Below are 23,074 nucleotides of genomic sequence, written 5' to 3'. Positions count from 1 at the left end.
ACATAACACACACAGAAACAGAGGCACAGGGAAAGAATGGGGTTTTTGAAGCAGGAAAAACATCCATATGAGACAGAGAATACAGAGAATCACAAAATAGTGGCAGACCTCTTAGTTTGGTTATATGTGGACACCTAATCTAGTGTAAACACTTAAAACAATTGAAATACAAATACAAAAATATATATAAACAGGGTCCAAAATTAACTTATACCAGCCTGGGTGGGTAAATTGAGAAAAACTTAAAGCTCATAAATACAGACCACCCCTTATTTAACCTGAAAAATATCTTTTTATTTGTATTTTTCATTGTTATAACTTCAGAAGTTTATGTATAGACAAATTTAATAAAATAAAATATAATAATCCCTTCATTAGGGCCCGAGCGCCGATGGTGTGAGGACCCTATTGGAATTGCTCCGTTTATTAATATTTGAATTCGCTCCAGTTGAGGAGCAAAAAACAGGATCAATTCTTCATTGTTCTTTTCAATCCTTGGCAATTTCAACCATGCATTGATTTCCAGTGTCAAGGAAAGTTGCATGTCATTTCATATACTCGCAAAAGCCTCTTTTTGTGTGCATTTGGCGTTCTCTACAAGTGTTAATCTTGGACCCTGTACACAAAATACTAAATAAACATGCACAGATATACAGTATACACACACATACGAGTCACTCCCTGAAACTGAGTAAAAGGTTAAAAACAGACTCTGTGAGAGATAGCAGAGATATGGGAACTGTTCCCACGCTCTCAGCCAGGGAGCGCCAGTCACCCCAGAGCGCCTGCCGTTCCGAGCGCTCTACGCTGTGTGGAGAGAGAGAGAGGGAGGGGGAGAAAGAGAAACGGGAGAATCTAGCGATGATAGGAAGGAGTACAGTATTTTTCGAAGGGAAATGCAGGCACATCCAAATGCCTCTTTATGAATAACTTAATAAGACACTCATGTCATGCTGGAGCTAAAGATGTGAGTGCAAATGGAAGTGGGGTCGGGTGGAATTGGTAGTCAAAGGGAAAGGGAACCATGATGCTTAAGGGGATTTCTTTAAGAAAGTCATGCTGGGAAAGATGCAGATTGCAAGCTCAATTTGTCCTCACAAACAATGTTATTTTTATTTTATCCTTAAATGTTACAACTCAAATTGTGTATAACATTTTGGCCAAACCAAGTATTAATATGTGGCATAAAAACATTTAAAAAACCAATGCATCTCAATAAACTACTTCACAAGTCTGAAATTGAATTGAATTGAAATACATTCAATGAGCATTGGAAATTCGGCATCAGACAACACATCTGTTGTGCAAAATGATTTCCGAATATTTTACACTTTTACACTTTGTCACGTCAGACTTGTGTGAACAGGTCTTTATAAATATGAATTCTTCTACCTCACAGCCATTCACAAGTTATTGGTATGGTACATGTCATGTCATGTGTATATCCACCTAAAGGCCTGTGTCAGTCTAGAACTGCACTGCATATGGACTTTTGTTGTGGAAAAGAACATCAGTTGTTCAGGGACAGAGGAGGATGTACACAAACACATACACAGGACCATATAATATTACCATTTCAAAGCGTTCAGATTCTGGTATTTTAGGAAGAAACAACAATTGATCAAGGTTCATCATATTTCTTCCATTCATGCTTGCATTTCAGATTATCTCAGATTATGTCGATTCCCAGAATCCACTCACATGCTCTTTACTAAGCCTGGAAAAGAGCCATTCACATGCATTTTTTTTCTCCAGTTTCATAGTAACAGATGCACCTTTCTGACCTTTCCCTCATTTTAAGAACTCTCTCAGACCTGTAGCCGGGCTGAATGTTTCCAATGAGATCAGATACAACAGTCATTCACAAGCATTCCTATTGTCTCTTGTCACAATTCCTGACCGCTAAACATAAATCCCTCCCTCTTTGTTCCTGGCTTTATTTATACTAGTTTGTTTAACAAGATCCCTGATAATTTCAGTCTGATCTTAACAGTTTGAGCAGCTCATTTTAGCATGGACTGCTACAAAAAAATTACAACCCTCAACCCAAAGAAAAGCATTATAACTAATTTCACATGTAAACAGATCAGCCAATCATAAGAGGGGTCATTTACATATATGTCTTATTTAAAGAGGTACACAAGCATGTTTAATTCTGCTTTATGGTCTGTTCACACTAAGAACGATAACAATAAAAACAACTACAACTATAATTATATTAGCATCCAAACCTATGGACAATCATTTTCTGTTTATTATAAGCGTGCTCTGAAGTTTTGTCGCCTGCTGCTTTAAATACTCGCAGTCTATAAAGTCAGATGAATTCTTATTGGCCGTTAATGTTTTTATCATTCATCACCTGGAAAAATGTCTTTCTTAAAGGGGTTCCAATATCGTTACACTGTGCTATTGTTATAGCTGTCGTGTGAACTTCAATATTCTCATAGAATTAGAATGCTTATTAAAACTATATAGTTATAGTTAGTAATCGTTCATTGGTGTGAAAGGCCATTTAGAGTAAGAAATGGTCATGTAAAATAATATTGAAAAGTTTTAACTAATTATAATTAATTGTAAATCGACTTATAAATGATACAAAAGTTTAGCATATGGTCCCTTGAATGTTTTCCTCTTGCTCTCGTCACTTCCTTCTTGTCTGTTTTCCTCATGCTTGGTTCCAGCAAGGTATGTGGCACAAAAGGTGGGGAGTAGAAATACCTGAGGTGAGTGTGGCTGGATGCTCCAGAGAGTCCTGGGCACTAAAGGGTTACAGGTGCCCAGGCAGGGTCATCACCCTCATGGAAATGGGCCCAAGTGCACCCACTGGGTAGGCACTGCGCAAATGTGGTGCATGGTGGGGCAGTGTGGGGAGATGCAGTGAGAAATCTCCAAAAGGAGAACTGGGGCTAAATGTGGGGAGGGATAAGGGGAGGGAAAGAGAGGGTCAAGATATGCCAAATGCACAGAACTGAGTTGGGGAAGGAGAGAAAGGCAGAGAAATGGTGAGAAAGAAAAGAAGGAGAGAGATGGAAAGAGCTGGGCTGTATGGGGAGCAGGCTGGCGCTCCAGGGTGGCAGAGAGCCGTGTCAACTGCACAGGCGTTAGACCTGTAGGGAGCAAGACGGGGAAGGACGAGGAGAGGCAGCAAGCAGGGAAGGAGAGCAGAGTGAGGCATGAGCGCTGGAGCTTTGATGACACTTACGTGAAGGCGAACGCCACCAGGGCACCACTAACCACTATAAAGTCCAGGATGTTCCACAGGTCACGGAAATATGAGCCTTGATGCAGGACAAGACCTAAATCCACCATCTGAAACACAGACAGCAAATGTTTACTAAATGCATGACCATTCAAATGTTTGGCGTCGGTTCGATTTTTCAATGTCTTCGAAAGGAGTCTCTTCTGCTCACCGAGGCTGCATGTATTTGATCGAAAATACAATACAAACAGTGATGTTGTGGATATTGCATTTAAAATCACTGTTTTCTATTTTAATGTATTTTAAAATGTAATTTTATTCCTGAGATGGCAAAGCTGAATTTTCAGCATCATTTCTCCAGTTTTCACTGTCATATGATCCTTCAGGAATCATTCTATGATTTGATGCTCAAGAAAGATTTATTATTATTATTATTATTATTATTATCATCATCAATGTTGAAAACTTTGACTTGAAAACAGCTTAATATTTTAGAGAAAACCATGATAAATTATTTGATGAATAGAAACTTAAGAACAACATTCATTTGAAAAAGAGATCTTTTGTAACATTATAAATGTGTTTACTTTCACTTTTGATAAATTCAATGGATCTTGGCTGAATAAAAGTATTGATTTATTTTAAAAAAAATCTTACTGACTGCAAACTTTGGAATGGTATAGTATATTTAGGCACTTTGTGTTTATTTCAAATTCCATTACATTCAGGGTTCACAGACCATTTGGCTAATGAATCTCCAAGATTTTCCAGATATTCGTGATTTAGGATTTAACGATTATTCTATAGAGTGATGTAATTGAGAGCAAAATGTATTCAATGTGTATTTAATTTAAAACAATTAAATTTTTATTACATTTCCATAATATAATCATTATTTTAAAATTTCTTGACATTTCCAGGTTTAATCATGGGTACCCTATGCAGCTATGTACTTTAAATAATTTTGAAGCCTATAATACTTCAAGTAATGATAACGTGGAGACCAATAAACGCACCATTAGATGTGCAGTAAGTGCCATTTTTGAGAAACTGTTGAAAGTGGATCGGACCGAGCAGCACAACACATAGTCTGAGCCTCAAACATCACGCCCATGGACCGTTGGCTAAACGTCTAATGCATATGGCACACTTTTCTGGAAACACTTCAGGAGTTTTGAAGTAGTGATCTGATTGGTTGAATTCTACAGGATGTCCGGGAGACTTGTGTGTTGCATTCTTTGTCTGGGAGACATGCGTGTTACATTCTTTGACGGTCCGCCAGGAAACAAATGTCGTGACGTCAAAATCCCCTCGTGGAAGAAGCAAGTCGTTGTGTTTACAATTGTGACAATGAGCGCTTACCAGGATCAACTAAACGCTGGATTTTTATTTTTATTTATTAGATGCACATCAGTCTGTTATTGTAGGGACAATGACATTATATTTTCACGCCCCGAAACATGAAGTGGAACAAAACGAACTGTGATTGGTTGAGAGATTGGTTTTCTCAAAAGAGAAAAGCTCAGAGGAATATCACTGGAAAAGGAAGGGTTATGATCAGGCAATTGTTTGGGATGATTTTAACAGTGTTTACTGCACCTTTAAGTATAATATAGATAAGTATAATGTATATAAGAGTGACATAGAACATCATAGCCCAGACAGGAGGACAGATGTGTACCTTAATGAGCATCTCAAAGGTGAACACACCCGTGAACACATAGTCAAAGTACCGCAGGACCTGCAAGCACAAAAGAGAAATAATTTATGACAATTATGCCAAGATGGATGTAAAGAATGATAAATAAACAGATGAAAGGATGGAGAAATGAATGGATAGATTGGGTAATGATTAGAATCATGGACGGATAGATAGATGAGATGGCTACTAGTCCAGTAGACAAAAGTGGACTGAACTACATAGACATAAATAGAGGATGTTGAGATGTGGGACTGTCTCACATTATTGCGGGGAGATTCGGGCCAGACGGGGTCTTCAGCGGCCAGGGCAATACTGCTCATCGCAATGACCAACAGAATACACATCTCAAAATATCGGAGCGTGACGATATAGTGGCACAACCTCCGAAATCTAAAACACATGTTCATAAAATAGACCATGTAGTAAAAAACAACAACTACATCAACATTGAGAATGTTTTCAATCGAAAGCTTATTTAATTTCATAAAATAAATAAAATAAAAATACAGTACAAGGTGAAACCAGGTGACTATCAGTTTTGTTTAAAGATATCAAACAGTGTTTGCAACTCATTTTACTTCCATATTTGGATGAATTTAAAAAAGAAACAGTACATTCAACTACGGAAAAAGGGGACAGGATTTGTTTTTATCCATTGGAATTGATTGAACTTTGAAAAGTGGTCATTAAATAGCAGATTAGAGACAGGTAGTTGGAGGGGAGGGTTAATGTGCACAATTGTTAATGTATTGTGTTAATTTGAATTCATATTGTGTCTCATTCATGAAACATTCGTAAATATACGAGTAAATATGCGAGTGATTTGCGCGTAAAGAGACCTTCCCGAAAACTCTTCTCCTGATTCACAAATACTTCGTAAACGTCAGATGTGATAGTGAAATGTGTGTGTGTGTTAATGAATTCCAATCAGTCGTAAATGGGATGCGCGTGCACGTTCATTCTCAATTACCATAAATCCCGCCAATTAAATCCGACTGACAACTATATATGGGCATCATATTATGACATGAATGCGAATGAAAAAAAAAATTTCTCAGATGCAGAAATTGAAGTTTTATTATCAGAAGTTCATTCAAAACGCCACATTTTATTTTCAAGCGTACATAGTGGCATATCGGGTCCTAAAAAAAAAGGAAGCTTGGCAGCATATTACAGATGCAGTTAATGGAGTTTCATCTGTTAATCGAACATTCCCAGAAGTGAGAAGAAAATGGTTCGACATTAAGCTTGAGAGCAAAAAACGAATTAGTTTACTTCGGAAAAATAATATTCAAACTGGAGAAGGACCACCATCGCAGATGCTATTACTGGCTCTCATAATAAGAAAAACCGTATGTAATTACTATATATAATATTTTTTCAAAATGCTGTGCAAATATGTACCCGATTAAGGTGAATTAAAATGCAGCCTTATTAATGAGCAAAACGTTGGGGTCTTAAGCGCACTATTTACGCGTGGCTGGGAGCAGGTGTAGATTTCTTGTGTACCAACTAACATTTGGAAAATACGAACATTTTAATGAATCCGAAAATTTACGCCAGAACCACTTTACACACGATTTACACAAAAATTCGTTCTGCTCGTGTTTCATGAATGAGACCCATTGACTTTAACTGCAGAGTCACAGTGCCAACTAGAAGTTAACTGGTAAGTTTCACCAAGTTGACTGCACTCACGGGTTGGTGGTAGACAGAATGAACATTGAGGAGAAGGGTGGCATGGGTTTCTTATCCCCATCATCTTTCTTATCATCATCATCATCATCACCCTTTGTGTCTTCCTTCTTGGGCAGGGGCTCAGTGTTGGCATTTTTATTGACTGTGGAGATGTGACAAAAGGAAGTAACACTGTAAGACAGATGATTCAACAAATGAAAAAGGTAAATAATCCTCTTCAGCTCTTTCTCTAACCCTGTAGGATGGCGTTACTGGAGGGGAACATCGGGGGGATGTCCACGGCAGTGTAGTCAGGTTTCATGCCCAGGTGTCCAGTGCTAGCAACATTAGCAGTAGATGAGGAAGGGTTGGTGAGAATGAGGCTGCTCTCTGTGCCAGTATGTGCCAGGCCGGCACTGTGGGCACTGTTGGCCAGATTGAGCAGACTATCATGTGGGGTGGAGTTACTAGGTGGCTGGGTGGCAAGCTTGTTGTTCATGGCATTGTCCAGGTCCTCACTGTACTGACTGTCCTGCCTGGACAGAGTCTTCTGAATGGGACGAGTCGTGGAGAGAGTAAGGCCACTTCCATGACCATCCCTGATGAAAGAAGACAGAAAGATTAGTACAAGTGTAAGACATGCTCTTTAGGAACCTCAGGGAGGAATTCGCTAAGAATGAACAATTATCAAATAATACATAAAATAATAATAAATGTACTCTACTGTCAAAGGACATTTGTAATTATTTTTTAAGAATGTAGTTAAATGTAACATAAAATTCCATGACTGTGATCCAAACACCTGTATCAGCCCTTTAAAATGCCGAAAATGACCTCATCTAAACCGCGGATCTGAATATTGGTTAACTGCTGCAGGAAAATAGCGCAAAAATAGAGTTTTGCGAATAAGTCGTAATCCATAATGATAAAATGATTTGCTAGTGGTTACTGGAGTTTTTTCAGAGGTGTAAATTCCAGAAAGTAAAAGTCCTCCTCGGCATTTTGTTCCAATCACCTAGATTTGCTAATTAGCACAGTTTTTCAGCCAGGAGATAGAACCAGTAAAATCAGCTGGCTGAGTTCATGGGTGGAATGAACATATGGCAGGACTTTTACTTTCTGACCCCTGGACTTTACACCTCTGAGTTTAAAAAAAATGTAACTTCCTGTAATTTAAGAACTGTATTTTTCAATGCACTTGAAAAGATGCGAGAGGAGAGTGCAATTGACTGTTTGTAAAGACCCGCCCCCTTCAGTTACTGTTGCTATGTCCGACAAGCCACGCCGCTCTCACACCACACCATGTTCACACGCAGTAAAAAAATACATTGCGGAGCAGCGAGGACACTGACAACGCGCTGACAGACAGGACAGACCAGGTTACTTTTAACAAAGTCTCACCTTTCAAATTTGGTCATTTTTAAAAGAAATTTTAACAATAAATACCATTTTGTGGCTCTTTAATGTGTCTGACAGATCGCTGTAGAGCCTCAGTTAAAGCTGCTGGTGAACTGATCATCTCTTCCTTCTAGCATCAAATAAACATGAATGAACATAAGAAGGAATGTTGTTTCAACTGCAGAAAGACGTTAGTACACACCGTTTTTCAAGTTCAAATCCTCCAACGTTAATCTACTAACTCTCCTGACTGCTTTGTCAGACAAAAATGGTGGATTCGGCGGATTATGATTGGTCAGATCACCTGTCAATCAAACTCCCTGCGAAGGGTCAATTGTCAAACACGTCCAACTAGTGCATAGTACAATTTTTTTTTACCAGAGATTCATTTCTATGGAACTCACTTCCTGGTTCGGTGTCGCACCCCTCTCTCTTTCCTTCCCTCGCCCTCATGACGATGACGTCTGTGTTTACGCTCTCCTCCATCTGTATGCTCACACTCAGGTCCTCTTTCCCTGCCCTTATTCCTGTGTCTCCTCCCTCCACCCTCTCCGTCCTCTTCTGGGGCTTTACGATGTTGACGGGCTTGGCTGCAGCGCTCGCCATGCTGATGTCTGCGGTGAGACTCTCTACCCTCCCCATGGTTCTCAGAGCCCAAAAGACTCCGACGAGATCCTGTAGAGTCCCCTCTTTCCAACGGTGGCCAGGGCCCAGATCCTCCACCTCCTCCTCCACTCTCCCCCTCATTGAAGTTGGGCTGTTTGTGCAGGAGCTGATGAGTACGCTGGGGCTGGCCATCACCCGGACGGCTTTTGTTGGTATTGTTATTGCGGTTCTCCTGAGGGTCCACGACCAATGGCCGGTCCAGGTGAGTCTTCATATCGGGACGAATGTGACGGGAGTACGAGACCTGAATGCATGATTAAAAACAAAACAAAACCACATTTGCCAGAAGAATAAAAAAAATAACCTTAATTCAAGACATTTTTCCCCGAAAGCAAATATGATTATTTATGTATTTATTTAACATATTTTAAACATATTAAAATAATAAAATTAAATATCATAACACTTCATATTTTGCTTATAGATTGCTTAAAAGGTTTTTTTTTTTAGATATTTTTTACTGGAAAACAAGACAAAAATACTGAATAAGAAAATTATTTTTGTGGTGAACAGGTAAATTGTATATACTATGATTAGGGATCATATTAAAAAGCACCAACATCAATAATCCTGCCAATATGATAATCTGATAATTATTTTCATGTTATGCTCAATAACCGATAAATGGCCGATATTAGAATTTTATATAATTATTTTCTAATAAAAAAAAATAAATAAAAAAAAGTAAAATCAATCATTTTAAATGCTAAAGTGAATTTAGGCACCACAACATTATAATATACAATATGAAAAATGGATATTCATTAAGAGATTACATGTAACAGTGTTATTGGAATTTATTTGTTATAGGAAATGAGCAAAGTACAGTTAAATATTCAATATCGACCGATACGATAAATATGTTGATAAATCAGCTGTTAACTGATATTTATATCCATCTCTTTCTTTATAATGTCTTCTCACCTTCCAGCGTTCTTCAGGTTCCAACTCATTGTAAAGAGCCTCTCTGCTGTTTACCAGGGTCTGTCGCCTCAACTCACTAGTGCGCTGCTCCCATACTGACTTACAACCTTTGTTGTTCTTCTGTTGCTGATTGCTGCAGAAAAGAGAGAGAGACAGAGAGAGACATTTATAGTAGATCTGAGATTAGTAATCATCAAGAGGGAAAAGTGAGGTTGCTGCAGTTACCACAGGCTGAAAATGCCCACCTACAAGCTACCAGCTACCATTTGTTAAAAGAGGATGATTGCACCGCCTGGGTCAAACTCACTCACAGAACATACACACACACACACACACACGCGCACACACACACACACACGCGCACACACACACACATGCGCGCACACACACACACACACACACACACACACACACACACACACACACACACACACACACACACACACACACACACACACACACACACACACACACACACACAAACACACAAACACAAAGCATGTGAAAGAGAAAAAGAAAAAGAGATAAGAGGAGAACAGCAGATGATGAGTAGCAGGATGAAGAGAGAAGAAGAGACGAGGAGTGACAAACCCGTCCCATCCCACCCAGCGGTCTGTAGAACAGAGCGGGGAGCAGCACAGAGAACCGAGGAGGAAATGCACATGTCGAAAAGGCTGATGGGAGAAGAGTGGGAGGTGTGGGGCGAATAGAGAGGCGTTTAAAAAAAAAACAGAAAGAGTATAAATGAATAAATACCAGTCCAGAAAGTGTTCTGTTGCATCAAGACGCTCAGAGTTTACTGTCACGCTGAGGAGGAAAACAGCATGTGTGAAACACAGAACATCTCTTTGCTCTTCTTCCTCATTCACACACTTGTCCTCACTAATACACACATATTTTCTTCTGATTCTCTCTTCTTTTCCTTACAAATACTTGGATAAATTCACACTCGGACAAACCTGAAACATATTCAATAGGTCTGTGCCTTTGCATGTAAGTTGTGTGTATATAACTGTCAGAGGATCACAGATGATCTTGTAGGACAAAGGATTACATTATATGTATGACACCAAATATAACAGGGGAAACAAAAGTATGTTGCCTTAAAGTTCTATATGTGATTTAGAACATATACCAACTACCGTAATAATAAAAATAGCTAGAGACCAGCTACTATGTTCCAAAATGCAGTACCAAAGTTGAACTGAATTTCCAGCAAGGTAGAATGTCACTTTTTTTTACACATAATTTGGCCTGGGGGGAAAAAAACGTGTGTCTTTGTGACTTATGGTTTACATTTGGGTCTGCAAAAGAAATTAATGTTAAAAATGATTTCTATTTGAAATAAATGCTGTTTTTGAACTTTCTATTTAATCAAAGAATCCTGTAAAAATCTATCATGGTTTCCACAAAAATATTGAACAACTGTTTCCAACATTGATAATATAAATAAATGTTTCTTGAGCAGCAAAGCATCATATCAGAATGATTTCTGAAGGATCATGTGAAACTGAAGACTGGAGTAATGATGCTGAAAATTCAGCGTTGCCATCACAGGAATAAAATAACATTTTAAAATGTATTAAAATAGAAAACAGTTCAATTGTAATGATACTTCACAATATTAATGTTTTTACTATATATTTTTTTTACCCCAATATTTTGAACGGTAATGTTGATATGTTTGTATTCTATATGATTTAAGGTTCGGAGTAGAACAACATCAATGAAAAGAATGGAAACCAAAACAAGTAAAAATTCTTAGATTGAAGTGGTTTTTTTTTGGGGGGTCTATGATTGACCTGTGTGTTAATGTGGCTGATACAAGAGCTAAAAATAGTCTGAACACATGAAAACAGACATAAGGAGGACAAAGAATTTGTGGGAGACAAAATGTGGCTGCAGGACAGAGAGAAAGAGAGAGAGAGAGAGAGAGAGAATGAGAGTGCTGAGAGAGAGATACTCACGCAGCAATGGAGAGGCTGGCTGCAGACAGTGGGCTGACCTCAGCTACTTCCTTCGCCGTCTGAAGAGCCATTTTCTTATTGGCTGCCTGCTCTTCCTCCTGTTCATCCTAAACATAGAGAGAAACATGAAGCATATTGATTAAAATGTGATGCGGAGTGTGAAGGATAAACAGTCTGAGAGAAAGACAAGAGTGAGAGAACCGTGGTCATCAAAAGTGCTCATACTGAGTGCTATAGCGCTGAAAAGGTGTGGGCAGTTATTTTTGCGGCTGATATTATTGCATTTGCAGGATTTTACCTTTCAGACGCAAAATTTATGGAAGGAGAGTATTTAAATGAATCACACAACGCGATTTACTAAGGTTTGCGCACGTCAATTTACAGGTATTTGCGCCATTATTTAAGGCCCAAAAAAAGCACGTCTTAAACCAGACGCTAATTTGCGCTACACTTGGTAGATTGCGTTGGTCATTATGCAAATGATCTGGCTGCGGTTGTGCACATTGTCAGTAGATCACGAGAAGAACTTTCCACTTCTATCAGCACTTTTATGGGATTGCGCTCTCACGCTAATTTGCCCTGTTTAGTAAATCTGGCCCTATGTGTGGTTTTACCTTGGTCAGCTCTTGTGCATTGGCCAGATTGTCCACAGCGATAGCCAAGAACACATTGAGCAAAGTATCTGTTCACAGAGGTGTTAAGCAACATTAATACTTCATTAGTGTATGAGAAAACTGTGCAAACATTATGTCAGCATGCTATGTTATGCGTTTGGATACAGTTGCCGAAGAGTGTAAGAACAATGAAGAAGACTGAGAAGACCATGCCCGTTCTGACTCCACCCTGAGACTCAATCCCATCATACATGACCATGTTCCAGTCTTCACCTGTCAGGATCTGAGGTACACAGAAAGGTCCATCATCAAAAAGCCTTGGAAAGCAAACCGAATTATTGCACAGTTTGATGGGCACATTTACTCACCTGAAACACTGTCATTATTGCTGCAGGAAAAGTATCAAAGTTTGTTGGTGGTGTGCCGGATTCAAAATTAAATCTGAAAAGACAACATTTTTGCTATATTATTGTTACACAGAGTATTTTCTACAGTCTTATTTAAGTCAGCCTAAATTATTTATTTATTTTAAAGAAAAAAATAAAGAAATAAAAAAGTGAATGCCATTATTTTAGTGTTATACTGACTGTCCTCCAAACAGCTGCATGCCCAGCAATGCAAAAACCACAATGAAGAGGAAAAGGAGGAAGAGTAAACTGATGATGGACTTCATGGAGTTCAACAAAGACACCACCAGGTTCCTCAGAGATGCCCAATATCTGAGAAAGGGAAAAGAGAAGACTTTTAAGAAACTTAGTCCTTGAGAAAGCTTGAAGGGTAAATGGGAAACTCGACAAAGAGAGGGACGGAGAGACAGACATGGGACTCGAGACGTGAGAGACTCACTTGGTCACTTTGAAGATCCTCAGTAACCTGAGAGCTCGTAACACACTGATCCCAAACGAGGTTCCTGGCTGGATCATAGCCCAGAGCACCTCGAAAATGCTGCCACAAATGACCTGTCCCACACACACACACACACACACACACACACACACACACGCACAGAGAAATACATGCACATACATCAAAATACACACATTTACAGCTCATTCAATAACATTAAAGCTGCAGTCCGTAACTTTTTTGGGTTCAAAATTATCCAAAATACATTTTTGAGCAAGTACATAACCAGCAAGTGTTCAAAACTATCTGCTTGCCTTAGCTCGATTCAAAACTGTAAGCTTGTAATAATGTTTTTTCCGCGGGAGATTCGAGCATGTCTTTGCGTCATTACGTCACATCTGTACACATAAATAAGGAGTCTCGGCTAGTATAGGCTATATTGCGTGTGAGGATGTTGGAGATGGAGATTTATAGCCTTTGAAAATTATTATGTTGGTCATACTTCAAAAAAGTAGAATCTGTGATTCTGAATGACAGTATACACACCGTGCGGTGATTGACAGCTGCACATTCTCCTAAAAACATTGGATTCATCCGCGCTGTGCGGAGGTACAACTCACGTAAAGTTGATAATTCCTCGAATGACTGCAATTGCAGATTTCGAACAGAGATGGCGACACAAGAGGAAAAACTGCGGACTGCAGCTTTAAGCCACAAAACAAAACCCACTGAACCATGCAAAACACTATCACATATTTGCTTCTTACACTGCAAAAAAATAATACTAATAATAAAAAAATAATATATATATATATATAATTTTCTTATTCAGTATTTTTTTGTTGTTGTAAAATAACAAAATAATATTTTAATAATAATAATAATAATTATTATTATTATTTTATTAACATGATAAAATAATCTTGAATTAAGTTTTAACATCTTAATATCTTGAAAAACAAAAATGCATATTGATGGAAATTATTTGTATGTCCATTTCAAATTTAAACAAACAAACAAACAAATTGTACATAATTCAACATATTCTTGTATTATTTTACAGTTTTGCTTGAAAATCATCAATCTTCAACACTAAAATACTGATTAAGAAGCCAATTTATTTTACAGTGCAGTGACAGTGAATTCTGAATTATTAAGAATAATACAAATTAATTTCAGTAACTATATCAACATCAAGACCTGAGAGAGGAATGATTGGAAAGCTGGTATAATGCTTTTGGTTTCCTCCAAAATCTTTCTGATTTACTAAAAGAAGACAATAGAACAAAAGACAAGAGAAACTCACGATGCAGTCAAAACAGTTGAAGGAGGAGTGAAAATAAGGTCTTGTCCCGAGCCCATACATCTTAATACACATCTCTGCCATAAAGATCCCCAGGAAGGTGAACTCAGCAAAGTCTGGATTGAGGAGAGAGGCGAAAACAGACAGAGAGTGTTTGCAAAGGACAAAGATATGAAGAAAAGAAAGAATACCACACAGGAAATGCAGCCACATTCAAAAATGTATCATGCATTAAAGTTTTTTTTTTTTTTTTTTACATAGAGCACACACTTTTTGTCAGCAAAAAAGAGAAGTTGTTGTTGTAGAAAGTGTACGATTAGGACACTTTATAGTTGTCAAACTAGAAGAACATGTCTATTATTAATGTGATGAAATTGGCATTCAGACATTAAGTGCCCAAAATGTAATACTTTTGGGGTCCATAATACTTTCTAACAACTATTGAATAAACTAAGATAAAAGAAGAGAAACAGAGTAACATCTTTAGAAAATAGAACATAAAGGAAAATAAAGAAAATGAATGTTATCTTCCTTTATCTACAGACAATGAAAGAAACTTCACAGATTCTAAACTGCTGACAAGCACATCTGCACAGATTATACAACCACAGATTTTCCCCACACAATATGCAGAGAAAATACAGAAAAGTTTGCAGATTCTGTGTTACAGATTAGTGAATGACAAGTGAACAGACTTACAGAGGAAATCGGAGAGCAGGTCAGGCTGGTCATAGTGCACGGCAGCCACACACAGTGTGTTGAGTCCCACCAGACAAAGCACAGACCAGTAGAATGTTTGCGTCTTCACTATGTGCCTAATGAAGAATCTCAGTCGACGCTCCTTTTTATGGAAGGAAGAGCCCTCCAGCTTCGAGCTCTTCAGACTGCCCCGTGCAAATGGAGAACCTGACGGACCATAAAGAAACAGAGAAGCTGAGCGGCAGGGAAACAGGACACGATACAATTCAATGAAAATCTAAAGGGGAAAAAACACATACGATTTCTAAAAGGAAAAAACAACACAAAAAAAACAGATACTATACTAATTCTGAAATTCAGGTTAATTTATCAAATCAGCTTTTCACTCAAATTGTTATGCTAATAATATATTTTGTAATTAAAAATAATATGTAATACTACTATGGTACTATGAAATATATTTCAAAACTTTATATTAATATACCATGGTTTGTCTTTCAAAGAATACCAAACACTAGCATGCATTTTTATGGTAATATTCCCATTGATCACCTCTTGAGCCTACAGCATTTAAATGTTTAAGTGTATGTTTAACTCTCAAGCACACCTATATCTCCATCTCCATCCTCTGCATCGAGCAGCTCAGTTTTATTCTTCTTAATTGTGGGCCTCCTCTTTGAGCCTGTGTAACAGACCATAATCACTCATTTCTAATTGATCATACTCACAGCATACACACAGATTCAGACAGCCTAAAATACTCAATGGCACAGAATTATAGAATTACAGAATTTAACAAAGAAGAAAAGAAGAGACAACTAGGAAGTGTAGTGTGTCTGTTATATAGATCATAAACAAATATGAAGTTGAGAAATCACAGCTACATGCTGTGAGCTACAGATGGACGGTCCATGTAAATGTTCTCATGTACACTGCATTAACTGTGCTTATGGACATGAAGTATACAATATCACCCCCTCAGCAAAGTCAACATGCTATTGATATCTCTCTTCCTTTACAATGGGAAATCAACACCTAGTCCCAGTGAGGGAGCAAAGAGAGGAGGAGAGGGGGATGAAAAGGAAGGAAGGATAGAGGAGTTCATGTAAATACCGTCAAAGGGCATCCGGTCATCTGGGTCATTGTCATCGTCAGCCAGAATCACCTCTTCTGTACACAATAAAAAAAGAGATTCAAATCAGACCACTGCAAAAGTCATGAAAGTGGGGGCAATTTCTAGTGCGTAAATGATGCCTGATGAAACATTTTGTACGTTATCAGCACGTTCCAAGACTGAAATGTACACGTGTAAAGACATCCGTATCAAAAGAGACAAGCTTCTATCTGTATTCTTGGCTTTAGCTTCTCTAGTATTTAATGGCTATTTCTATGGCATTTACCTGCTTTGCAGATCCACTCCAGATATCCGTTCAGCTCTCTCTCTATCTGCTGCTGACGCTTCAGCTTAAGAAACTCGCTCCTGTTCTCCACACGCTCCCTTTCTTTCGCAAACTCTCTGTATCACATACACACATGCATGCAAAAAAAATTCTCATCAACAGATGTACACAAAATGCACATATACACTAGTCCAGATACACTGGACATTTTTTGGACATTTTGAGATCATCAGAATCACTGGATAACTGCCTTCTTGCCTTGGTTGCTTAACTATGGAGACCTGCACATGACAAAAAGAATGATCAGGAATTAAGAACTTGAGCCCATGACTTAATTGATGCCCTCATTTAAGTTAAAATGTGGCCATGTTGTACTAATTTGTGGCCACGATTTAACTAAATTAAGAACGAGGGAACAAATGAATAAATCATGGGAACAAATTCTCCGTAATTAATATCTTTAGACATCATTTTAAGCATTTTAAGCTTGTGATGTCCTTCTGGTGTTTTTAAATATTTTTGAGTGAACATTATCTATAGGTACATCTGATGAATTAAACTGTATTATACCATGGTCTGTCTGAATACTCGATTCTGATTGGCTGGAAGGTGATCAACAAAACCCGTTTAATGCACAGGAAGTTCCAAGTCAGTTTAATCACTGTTCTATATTAATGCGCTGTTTTCATTGAAGCGCACAAACACACACACACACACACACACAACCCTCACACAGAGCGGAGAGACACACAGAAACATTCAGAACCAGAAACTTATCAATGCCGCCCCGCAACGTTTAGTAATAAAACAGCTTTGCTCATAAATCGCTACATTATATTTCTCAGCAGCAGTAACATTGCTATTTTTAAGTAATTAAACTCATCATAGCTTCATTGTTAATAGAGAGGACGCTGAACAGACACAGGTACACATCTCTCTCTCTCGCTCACTCTCTCGATAATTAATTTAAATAAATGCTATAATTCATTCATTCAAATAAATGTAATCTTAAGCACTACTTTATCACTGTGTCTGATTCAAAGCGGGTATAACGCTAGATTTAACGAGCCGTAACTGATGAAAGTAACCGTAAATTTGATCCTTCCGGTCAAATATTGTGCTGTAAACATCAATAACAGCTTTAAGTTGTCAATGATGGCAAATGACCATGGTATAAGCAGGATAATCCATGGCTAGCTGTGCATTAGCTTCTTTGCCTCCATGTCGTGCATTAAAATTGTTTAATGCACAGCTAGCTGTGGATTATCCCTCACTTGAACAATGCTTACTGTAACACTAAAATCTGGGATTCAAAATGTAATTTAAAACATAGAATAAACTTGAATTTTTGAATAATGAATTTAACAAAATATCCCAACACACTGCATATTTTCATATACAATCCACACAAATACCATAAACACTGAAATGTATTAGCAAATTAGACAATGCACCAAAAGAGTAGACATGAAAAAAAAAGATACAGCTGATTTTGAGAAGAGCTCACACTCCCTGAGGTTTCTTACCCTGACAACACACCCAGTACAAGATTGAGCATGAAGAAGGAGCCGATGATGATGAGGGGGATGAAGTACATCCAGTTCCATGCGCTCCCTGAAGCATCATTGCTCTGTAACAGCATAAAACAGCCCAGTCAGTACAATGAGGCACACATTCAAACATTTTTTCTCTCTCCAGCTGAGAGGACAGTTTGTTCATCTGGTTTTCTTTGCATTTGCCTTCCCAAGACTCTCAACAGCTCTCTTCCAATGGCGTCAATTAGGAAGACATATGATTGTTAATCGTTTCTTTTTTTGGGGGGGTATTTTTATAGGGAGAGGGCAAGTTGAAATCTGACCCTGCTTACAGAGGATGAGAACAACTATGACAGTACCGTGTCAGATCCTAGGACACCATGTACCATGCGATGTGCAACCTGACAGTGGCAACCATCTGGCTGGGGCTGCTTCATCTGTGGTACACACAGCTGGGTGCTCGGCACCACTGCACCCTGCCACTGCAGAGAGGAACAAATGGGCAGCCATCTTGTATGGCATTGCTCCACTGACTGCCTCTAGGGAAGGAACCAGGGCTACAAAAGCCCAGATTGAAACAGCCCACAAGTGCTGCTTTAGGAAAAACGCAGATGATGTCACAATGTCTGCACAATTTGGTTTTGGAGCATTTCAAGAGCACACTTTTTGTTTTAAAGGGATCGTTCACCCCAAAATGAAAATGGTGTCATCATTCACATAGTCTCGCCAGACCTTTAGACTAACGGCAGAAGGTTAGAAGTCATAGAAGTAGGCCATATGATTTTTTATTTAAAGTCTTCTAAAGCCTATAATAGCTGTTTATGAGGGACAGACTAAAAATATAAGACATTATGAAAATATTACTTTTAAGGTCACCATTTGCTTTCATTAAATGGAAAAAAAGCAGCTTGGGCATTCTGCTAAATATCTTCCTTTGCACTCCAAAAAAAGAGAGAAATAAGTCAGGAGTTTGGAACGGGATGAGTAAATAAAGTAAACTACAGTAGCTATTCCTTTACAGATATTTTAAAATGGCTCATTCATTAACCAGCTGAAGCTGCTGATATCTTTGTATTTTATTTTCATTTACATTACATTGTTGCATTTAGCAGACATTTTTATCCAAAGCGACTTTGTTAAAACAAAAAATCTATACTTGTAATATACAATGCCATTTTGTCATAGCTATGAAGCACAGTCTTCCTCCCTTCCCCTTTTTCTGTCTTCCTTAATCTGCCCCACTTCTTTTTCATCCACTCCATGTCTGAGAGCTCTGAAAGCCCCAGTATGTACTGCAGCTTTTTTGCAATTAAATTTTCATAGGTTTCTTTCTCAGCAGCTGTAAGAATAACTTCAGTTGAGCCGGGTGTGTTATATATAGAGCCTTGTTCACCAGAGAGAGGAGGGAAACAGGAGGAAGAAAAAAGCTGGGGCAAGTAGAAATAGGGGTTTAGAGGCGGCGAGACGCAGAGTAATGAAAAAAGAAAACAAGTATAAAAATACAGTAAGACCAAATAAGAGATGTTGACATCTTATTGGGCTGTGGAAAACTGCAAGCCTTAGTCATGTGGAATCACCACCCTCAGACTTATTTCTCATTGCCAAGATCCTTTTTTTAAATAAACCTTTAGTTCTTCAGGTAAATCTGCTGTTAATTTGTGGGAAGTATTGATGTGGCATTGAGATTAAACTGGTCCCTGAGGTAACAACATTAGTATGTGAAAATCTTGAACATAGCATTGACATCACTGCCCTATTTTCTGTCGTAGAGGGCGGCTGAACTCACCTCACCGGAAACAGCTCTGTCTGTTCAGAGTGGACAGGCTGGCCACAAGCGATAAGACTATAAATGCACTGCACCGCCTCTGACTCTATAGCCAAGATTTTGCTTACTGTATGTCTGCGAGTGAAAGTTAACGGGGATGTGGATTAGGTGGGGCTATTCAGTCCCAAAGATTGGCTATTTTTTTGATAATCAAAATCAGTAATCCTCTACACTAAGGATTAATCAAAACCAAAATAATACAGGATGTGCAGGTGAAAAGATGAGGCCCTCCAATTTCAAGCCCATCTGAGACAAAAGTACAGTGTCCATGCACCAAGAATAAAGTATATATGTTCTATAATCATGACAACTCTCTGAATATTTTAGCATGGTAATGGATATGACAATGTTAATGTATTTGGTCTTGGCGGAATAGATCTGCTACGCTGCTGCTGCAGAGCAAGTACCGGAACTTGCTAGCTACTGCCAATACATACGCTGATATTCTGCTGTGATTATGTAAGTTATACTGTTGAATGATGCACAAATAGCATATATCACACAGGTTCTATACAGGTGGAGCTGGGGAAGATGGATGCACAAATAGCATTTATCATACAGCATATATCATAATATTGATGCACAAATAGCATATATCATACAGGTTCTATACAGGTGGAGCTGAGGTGGAGGGTTTCTGAAAGCATGCTGCAAACTGCTATAATGAATGCTAACCAGCCATTCAAATATTGTGAGCAGCAAGGTCATTGGCTTCAGATGCGACATGAACCAATCAGCTTGTGCCAAGTAGTTAACGCAGTAAATATCATCAGCTCCGTTAAGGACCCATCAAGCCTGCGCCATCTAGAGTTTCATGACAGAACTAGGCATATATATATATATACTGTATATATACACACATACACATATACATAGTTTCCACAAAAATACTGAGCAGCACAACTGTTTTCAGTTAATAAGAAATGTAATAAGAAATGTTCAGATAATAAGAAATGTTTCTTGAACATCAAATCATCATATTAGAATGATTTCTGAAGGATCATGTGACACTGGCTACGTTTACATTGTAAGACTGGAAAAACTGGAAGAGAGGGACACTCTCTGAGAAAAAGGAAATTAACATCTGAACTCTCTTGCTATATTAACATCCCCATTCGAGACATGATCACACTTGAGTTGATCACCTCCCAATTTACATATCATTCCATTCACCCATCTCTACCTGAATTCACCCAAAATCTATATGGTTTAATGTGAAAAATTATCATACAGTATTATACATTGTAACGTAGTTTGTTGTTATGGGAAGAAGGAGGTGGGAACCGGCGAACATTTAAAGACTTTAATAAATAAATAAACACAAAATGAAAGTAAAGACGGCAGCCCCTCAAGGACGACTGCCGCCACACATAATAAATCAAAACATCAAATAAAACAGTCCAGGCCTGGTCCTCTCTCGTCCTTCATCATAGTCGCTCCTCCTTTTATGCGTCTGCTCCTCTCTGAGAGATACGAGACCGGTGCGTCGCACAGGTGGCGCTCATCAGCAATCACGCCACCGGCCTCGCGCCGTTCTCTCATGGCCCTTGGCCTCGTCCTGCTACCCACATACATGTTTGGTATCATTTGAAATGTCTCAGTGTGACTGGTACAAAGGTCTCATTCCCACAGAAGTAAACTAAAAATGTAACAAGGTGTGGAGAGTTTAGAGATATCTTGTTAACTGCTGTGGGTATGCCCACATGTAAATCAACCTCTGCCCCCAGTAAGTCTGGGACGGTGATTAATGCAAATTCCCATTGTGAACTCATGTTTACATTTGAAAAGAGGTTTTGCCTTGGTCTGAGTATTTAGGGAGATGCTGAAAAGGGTTCAGGGCGCGATTTGAAGTTCAAATCAGCCCGTGATGTTGAATGTCCTCAAGACACTCAGCCTCATGTATTTTTCCTATGTTAGGTAGCTTATACATCTTTTCTCTTTATCTCTGAGCATTTGATGTTATTGTATTGATTATCTTTGAATTGATTATGTAATTTGCATGATACATTTACCTGACTAATAATACATTGTTACATTTGGATTTATTATGACTTACTCTGAAATTATTTTCCCAAGTACATTAAGCGAATGCGTACGTTCCCGCAAATCTGTGTCAGATTAGTGACGGCCAAGAGTCCAGTTTTGAGTGGAGCATAGGGCGCACCAACTGTGATTTTAGAGTTCCGGCAAATATTTGGCACTAATTCAAGTGTACCTGGTTTTGTAAAGGCAAAAAGGGAATTTCCGTTTAGGACAGTAAAATGTTGCTCTTCCAACCTAAATAGGGTGAGTCTTACCTCTGTTCAATGTAATGTTACTCTAGTTAAGTGTACGTGGGAAACCATGGCATGACCAAACCAAAGCTACTATCAGAGAAGTAATATTGGTCGGCTTATATCTGTAGTAGTGGCCATGACCTCTGTCTAAAGTAAACGTTACTTTAATTCAAGTGTACACTGACCACGGGAGGCTATACAAAAATATCTAAGATTGAGTAAGCGTGAATGCGACCGTCTAAGATATTAGCCAATTACCTCTGTTTAGTGACCAAAACAGACGAGTTTGTGATCGTGAGACCCGGGTTAAACGGCCGGCGCGAGGACCTCAAAGCGACATAGATTCCTAATGAACAGGTAAAATGTAAAGTAAAGAGTTAAATAAAATAATCAAATGTGCTGCTAAACTATATGACCAATAACCAATTGGCATTCCTACCTAAATTCGAGGTCATGATAAAATGGAGTCAGATAAAAGTTTAATTGGAATTAAATTACTTTGCCACACTGAAAAGACAGTAACACACAGTAAACCTTCACCCGCTTTTGGAAACTGCTGTTGGACCGATTGGGCAGGCCTTAAAACATGCAACCAAATAATCTGTTAGTAATCGGATTGACGGCTCAATCGGACTGAAAAGCCCTCATGTACCGTATTTTCCGCACTATACGGCGCACCGGATTATAAGGCGCACCTTCAATGAATGACCTATTTTAGAACATTTTTCATATATAGGGCGCACCGGATTATAAAGCGCATAAGATACTGCAGTCAAACGTTTGACTGCGTTTGCGTTATGCATCCACTAGATGTCAACAAATGTCAACAAAACAGTCAGATAAAGTCAAACTTTATTAAGCGTTCTGACAACTCCGTTCACTCCCATGGTAACGTTAACGTTGTTCAAACGTTGAAGGAAAACTCCGGTCAATTTTAACATTGAGCTCATTTTTGGTAAATTTGGAGTGCTGTCAGTACAGATAACAACGACAAAAACCGGTGTTGCCTACACTGTGTTATCCTCTTTTTAAAATTTGCACCC

At 38.5% G+C, this 23,074-nt stretch overlaps 1 protein-coding gene across 22 annotated transcripts in view; it reads right to left on the bottom strand.

The window, feature by feature from the left end:
* Positions 1-23,074, bottom strand: part of cacna1aa (calcium channel, voltage-dependent, P/Q type, alpha 1A subunit, a) — a 118,904-nt gene that overhangs the window by 56,829 nt on the left and 39,001 nt on the right. For 16 of the 22 annotated variants that reach the window (XM_056255154.1, XM_056255153.1, XM_056255150.1 and 13 more), the window contains exons 7-26: positions 17,922-18,025; positions 16,396-16,511; positions 16,109-16,165; positions 15,603-15,677; positions 14,996-15,202; positions 14,300-14,412; positions 12,994-13,106; positions 12,735-12,866; positions 12,516-12,588; positions 12,313-12,430; positions 12,148-12,215; positions 11,534-11,640; positions 10,323-10,373; positions 9,567-9,699; positions 8,381-8,886; positions 6,834-7,177; positions 6,600-6,741; positions 5,162-5,291; positions 4,881-4,940; positions 3,203-3,309 (exon numbers count right to left, since the gene is read on the bottom strand). In XM_056255154.1, the coding sequence (XP_056111129.1) occupies positions 3,203-3,309; positions 4,881-4,940; positions 5,162-5,291; positions 6,600-6,741; positions 6,834-7,177; positions 8,381-8,886; positions 9,567-9,699; positions 10,323-10,373; positions 11,534-11,640; positions 12,148-12,215; positions 12,313-12,430; positions 12,516-12,588; positions 12,735-12,866; positions 12,994-13,106; positions 14,300-14,412; positions 14,996-15,202; positions 15,603-15,677; positions 16,109-16,165; positions 16,396-16,511; positions 17,922-18,025 (2,756 nt within the window). The remainder of the gene's footprint in view (positions 1-3,202; positions 3,310-4,880; positions 4,941-5,161; positions 5,292-6,599; positions 6,742-6,833; positions 7,178-8,380; positions 8,887-9,566; positions 9,700-10,322; positions 10,374-11,533; positions 11,641-12,147; positions 12,216-12,312; positions 12,431-12,515; positions 12,589-12,734; positions 12,867-12,993; positions 13,107-14,299; positions 14,413-14,995; positions 15,203-15,602; positions 15,678-16,108; positions 16,166-16,395; positions 16,512-17,921; positions 18,026-23,074) is intronic. The other 6 variants (XM_056255149.1, XM_056255161.1, XM_056255158.1 and 3 more) reach the window with 1 other exon arrangement.

Source organism: Rhinichthys klamathensis, unplaced genomic scaffold, assembly GCF_029890125.1.
Source record: "Rhinichthys klamathensis goyatoka isolate OS25496 unplaced genomic scaffold, OSU_Roscu_1.1 h1tg000119l_1, whole genome shotgun sequence".
Taxonomy (NCBI): domain Eukaryota; kingdom Metazoa; phylum Chordata; class Actinopteri; order Cypriniformes; family Leuciscidae; genus Rhinichthys; species Rhinichthys klamathensis.
The sequence above is the reverse complement of the archived record's forward strand: the minus strand, read 5'-3'. Positions and strand labels throughout refer to the sequence as shown.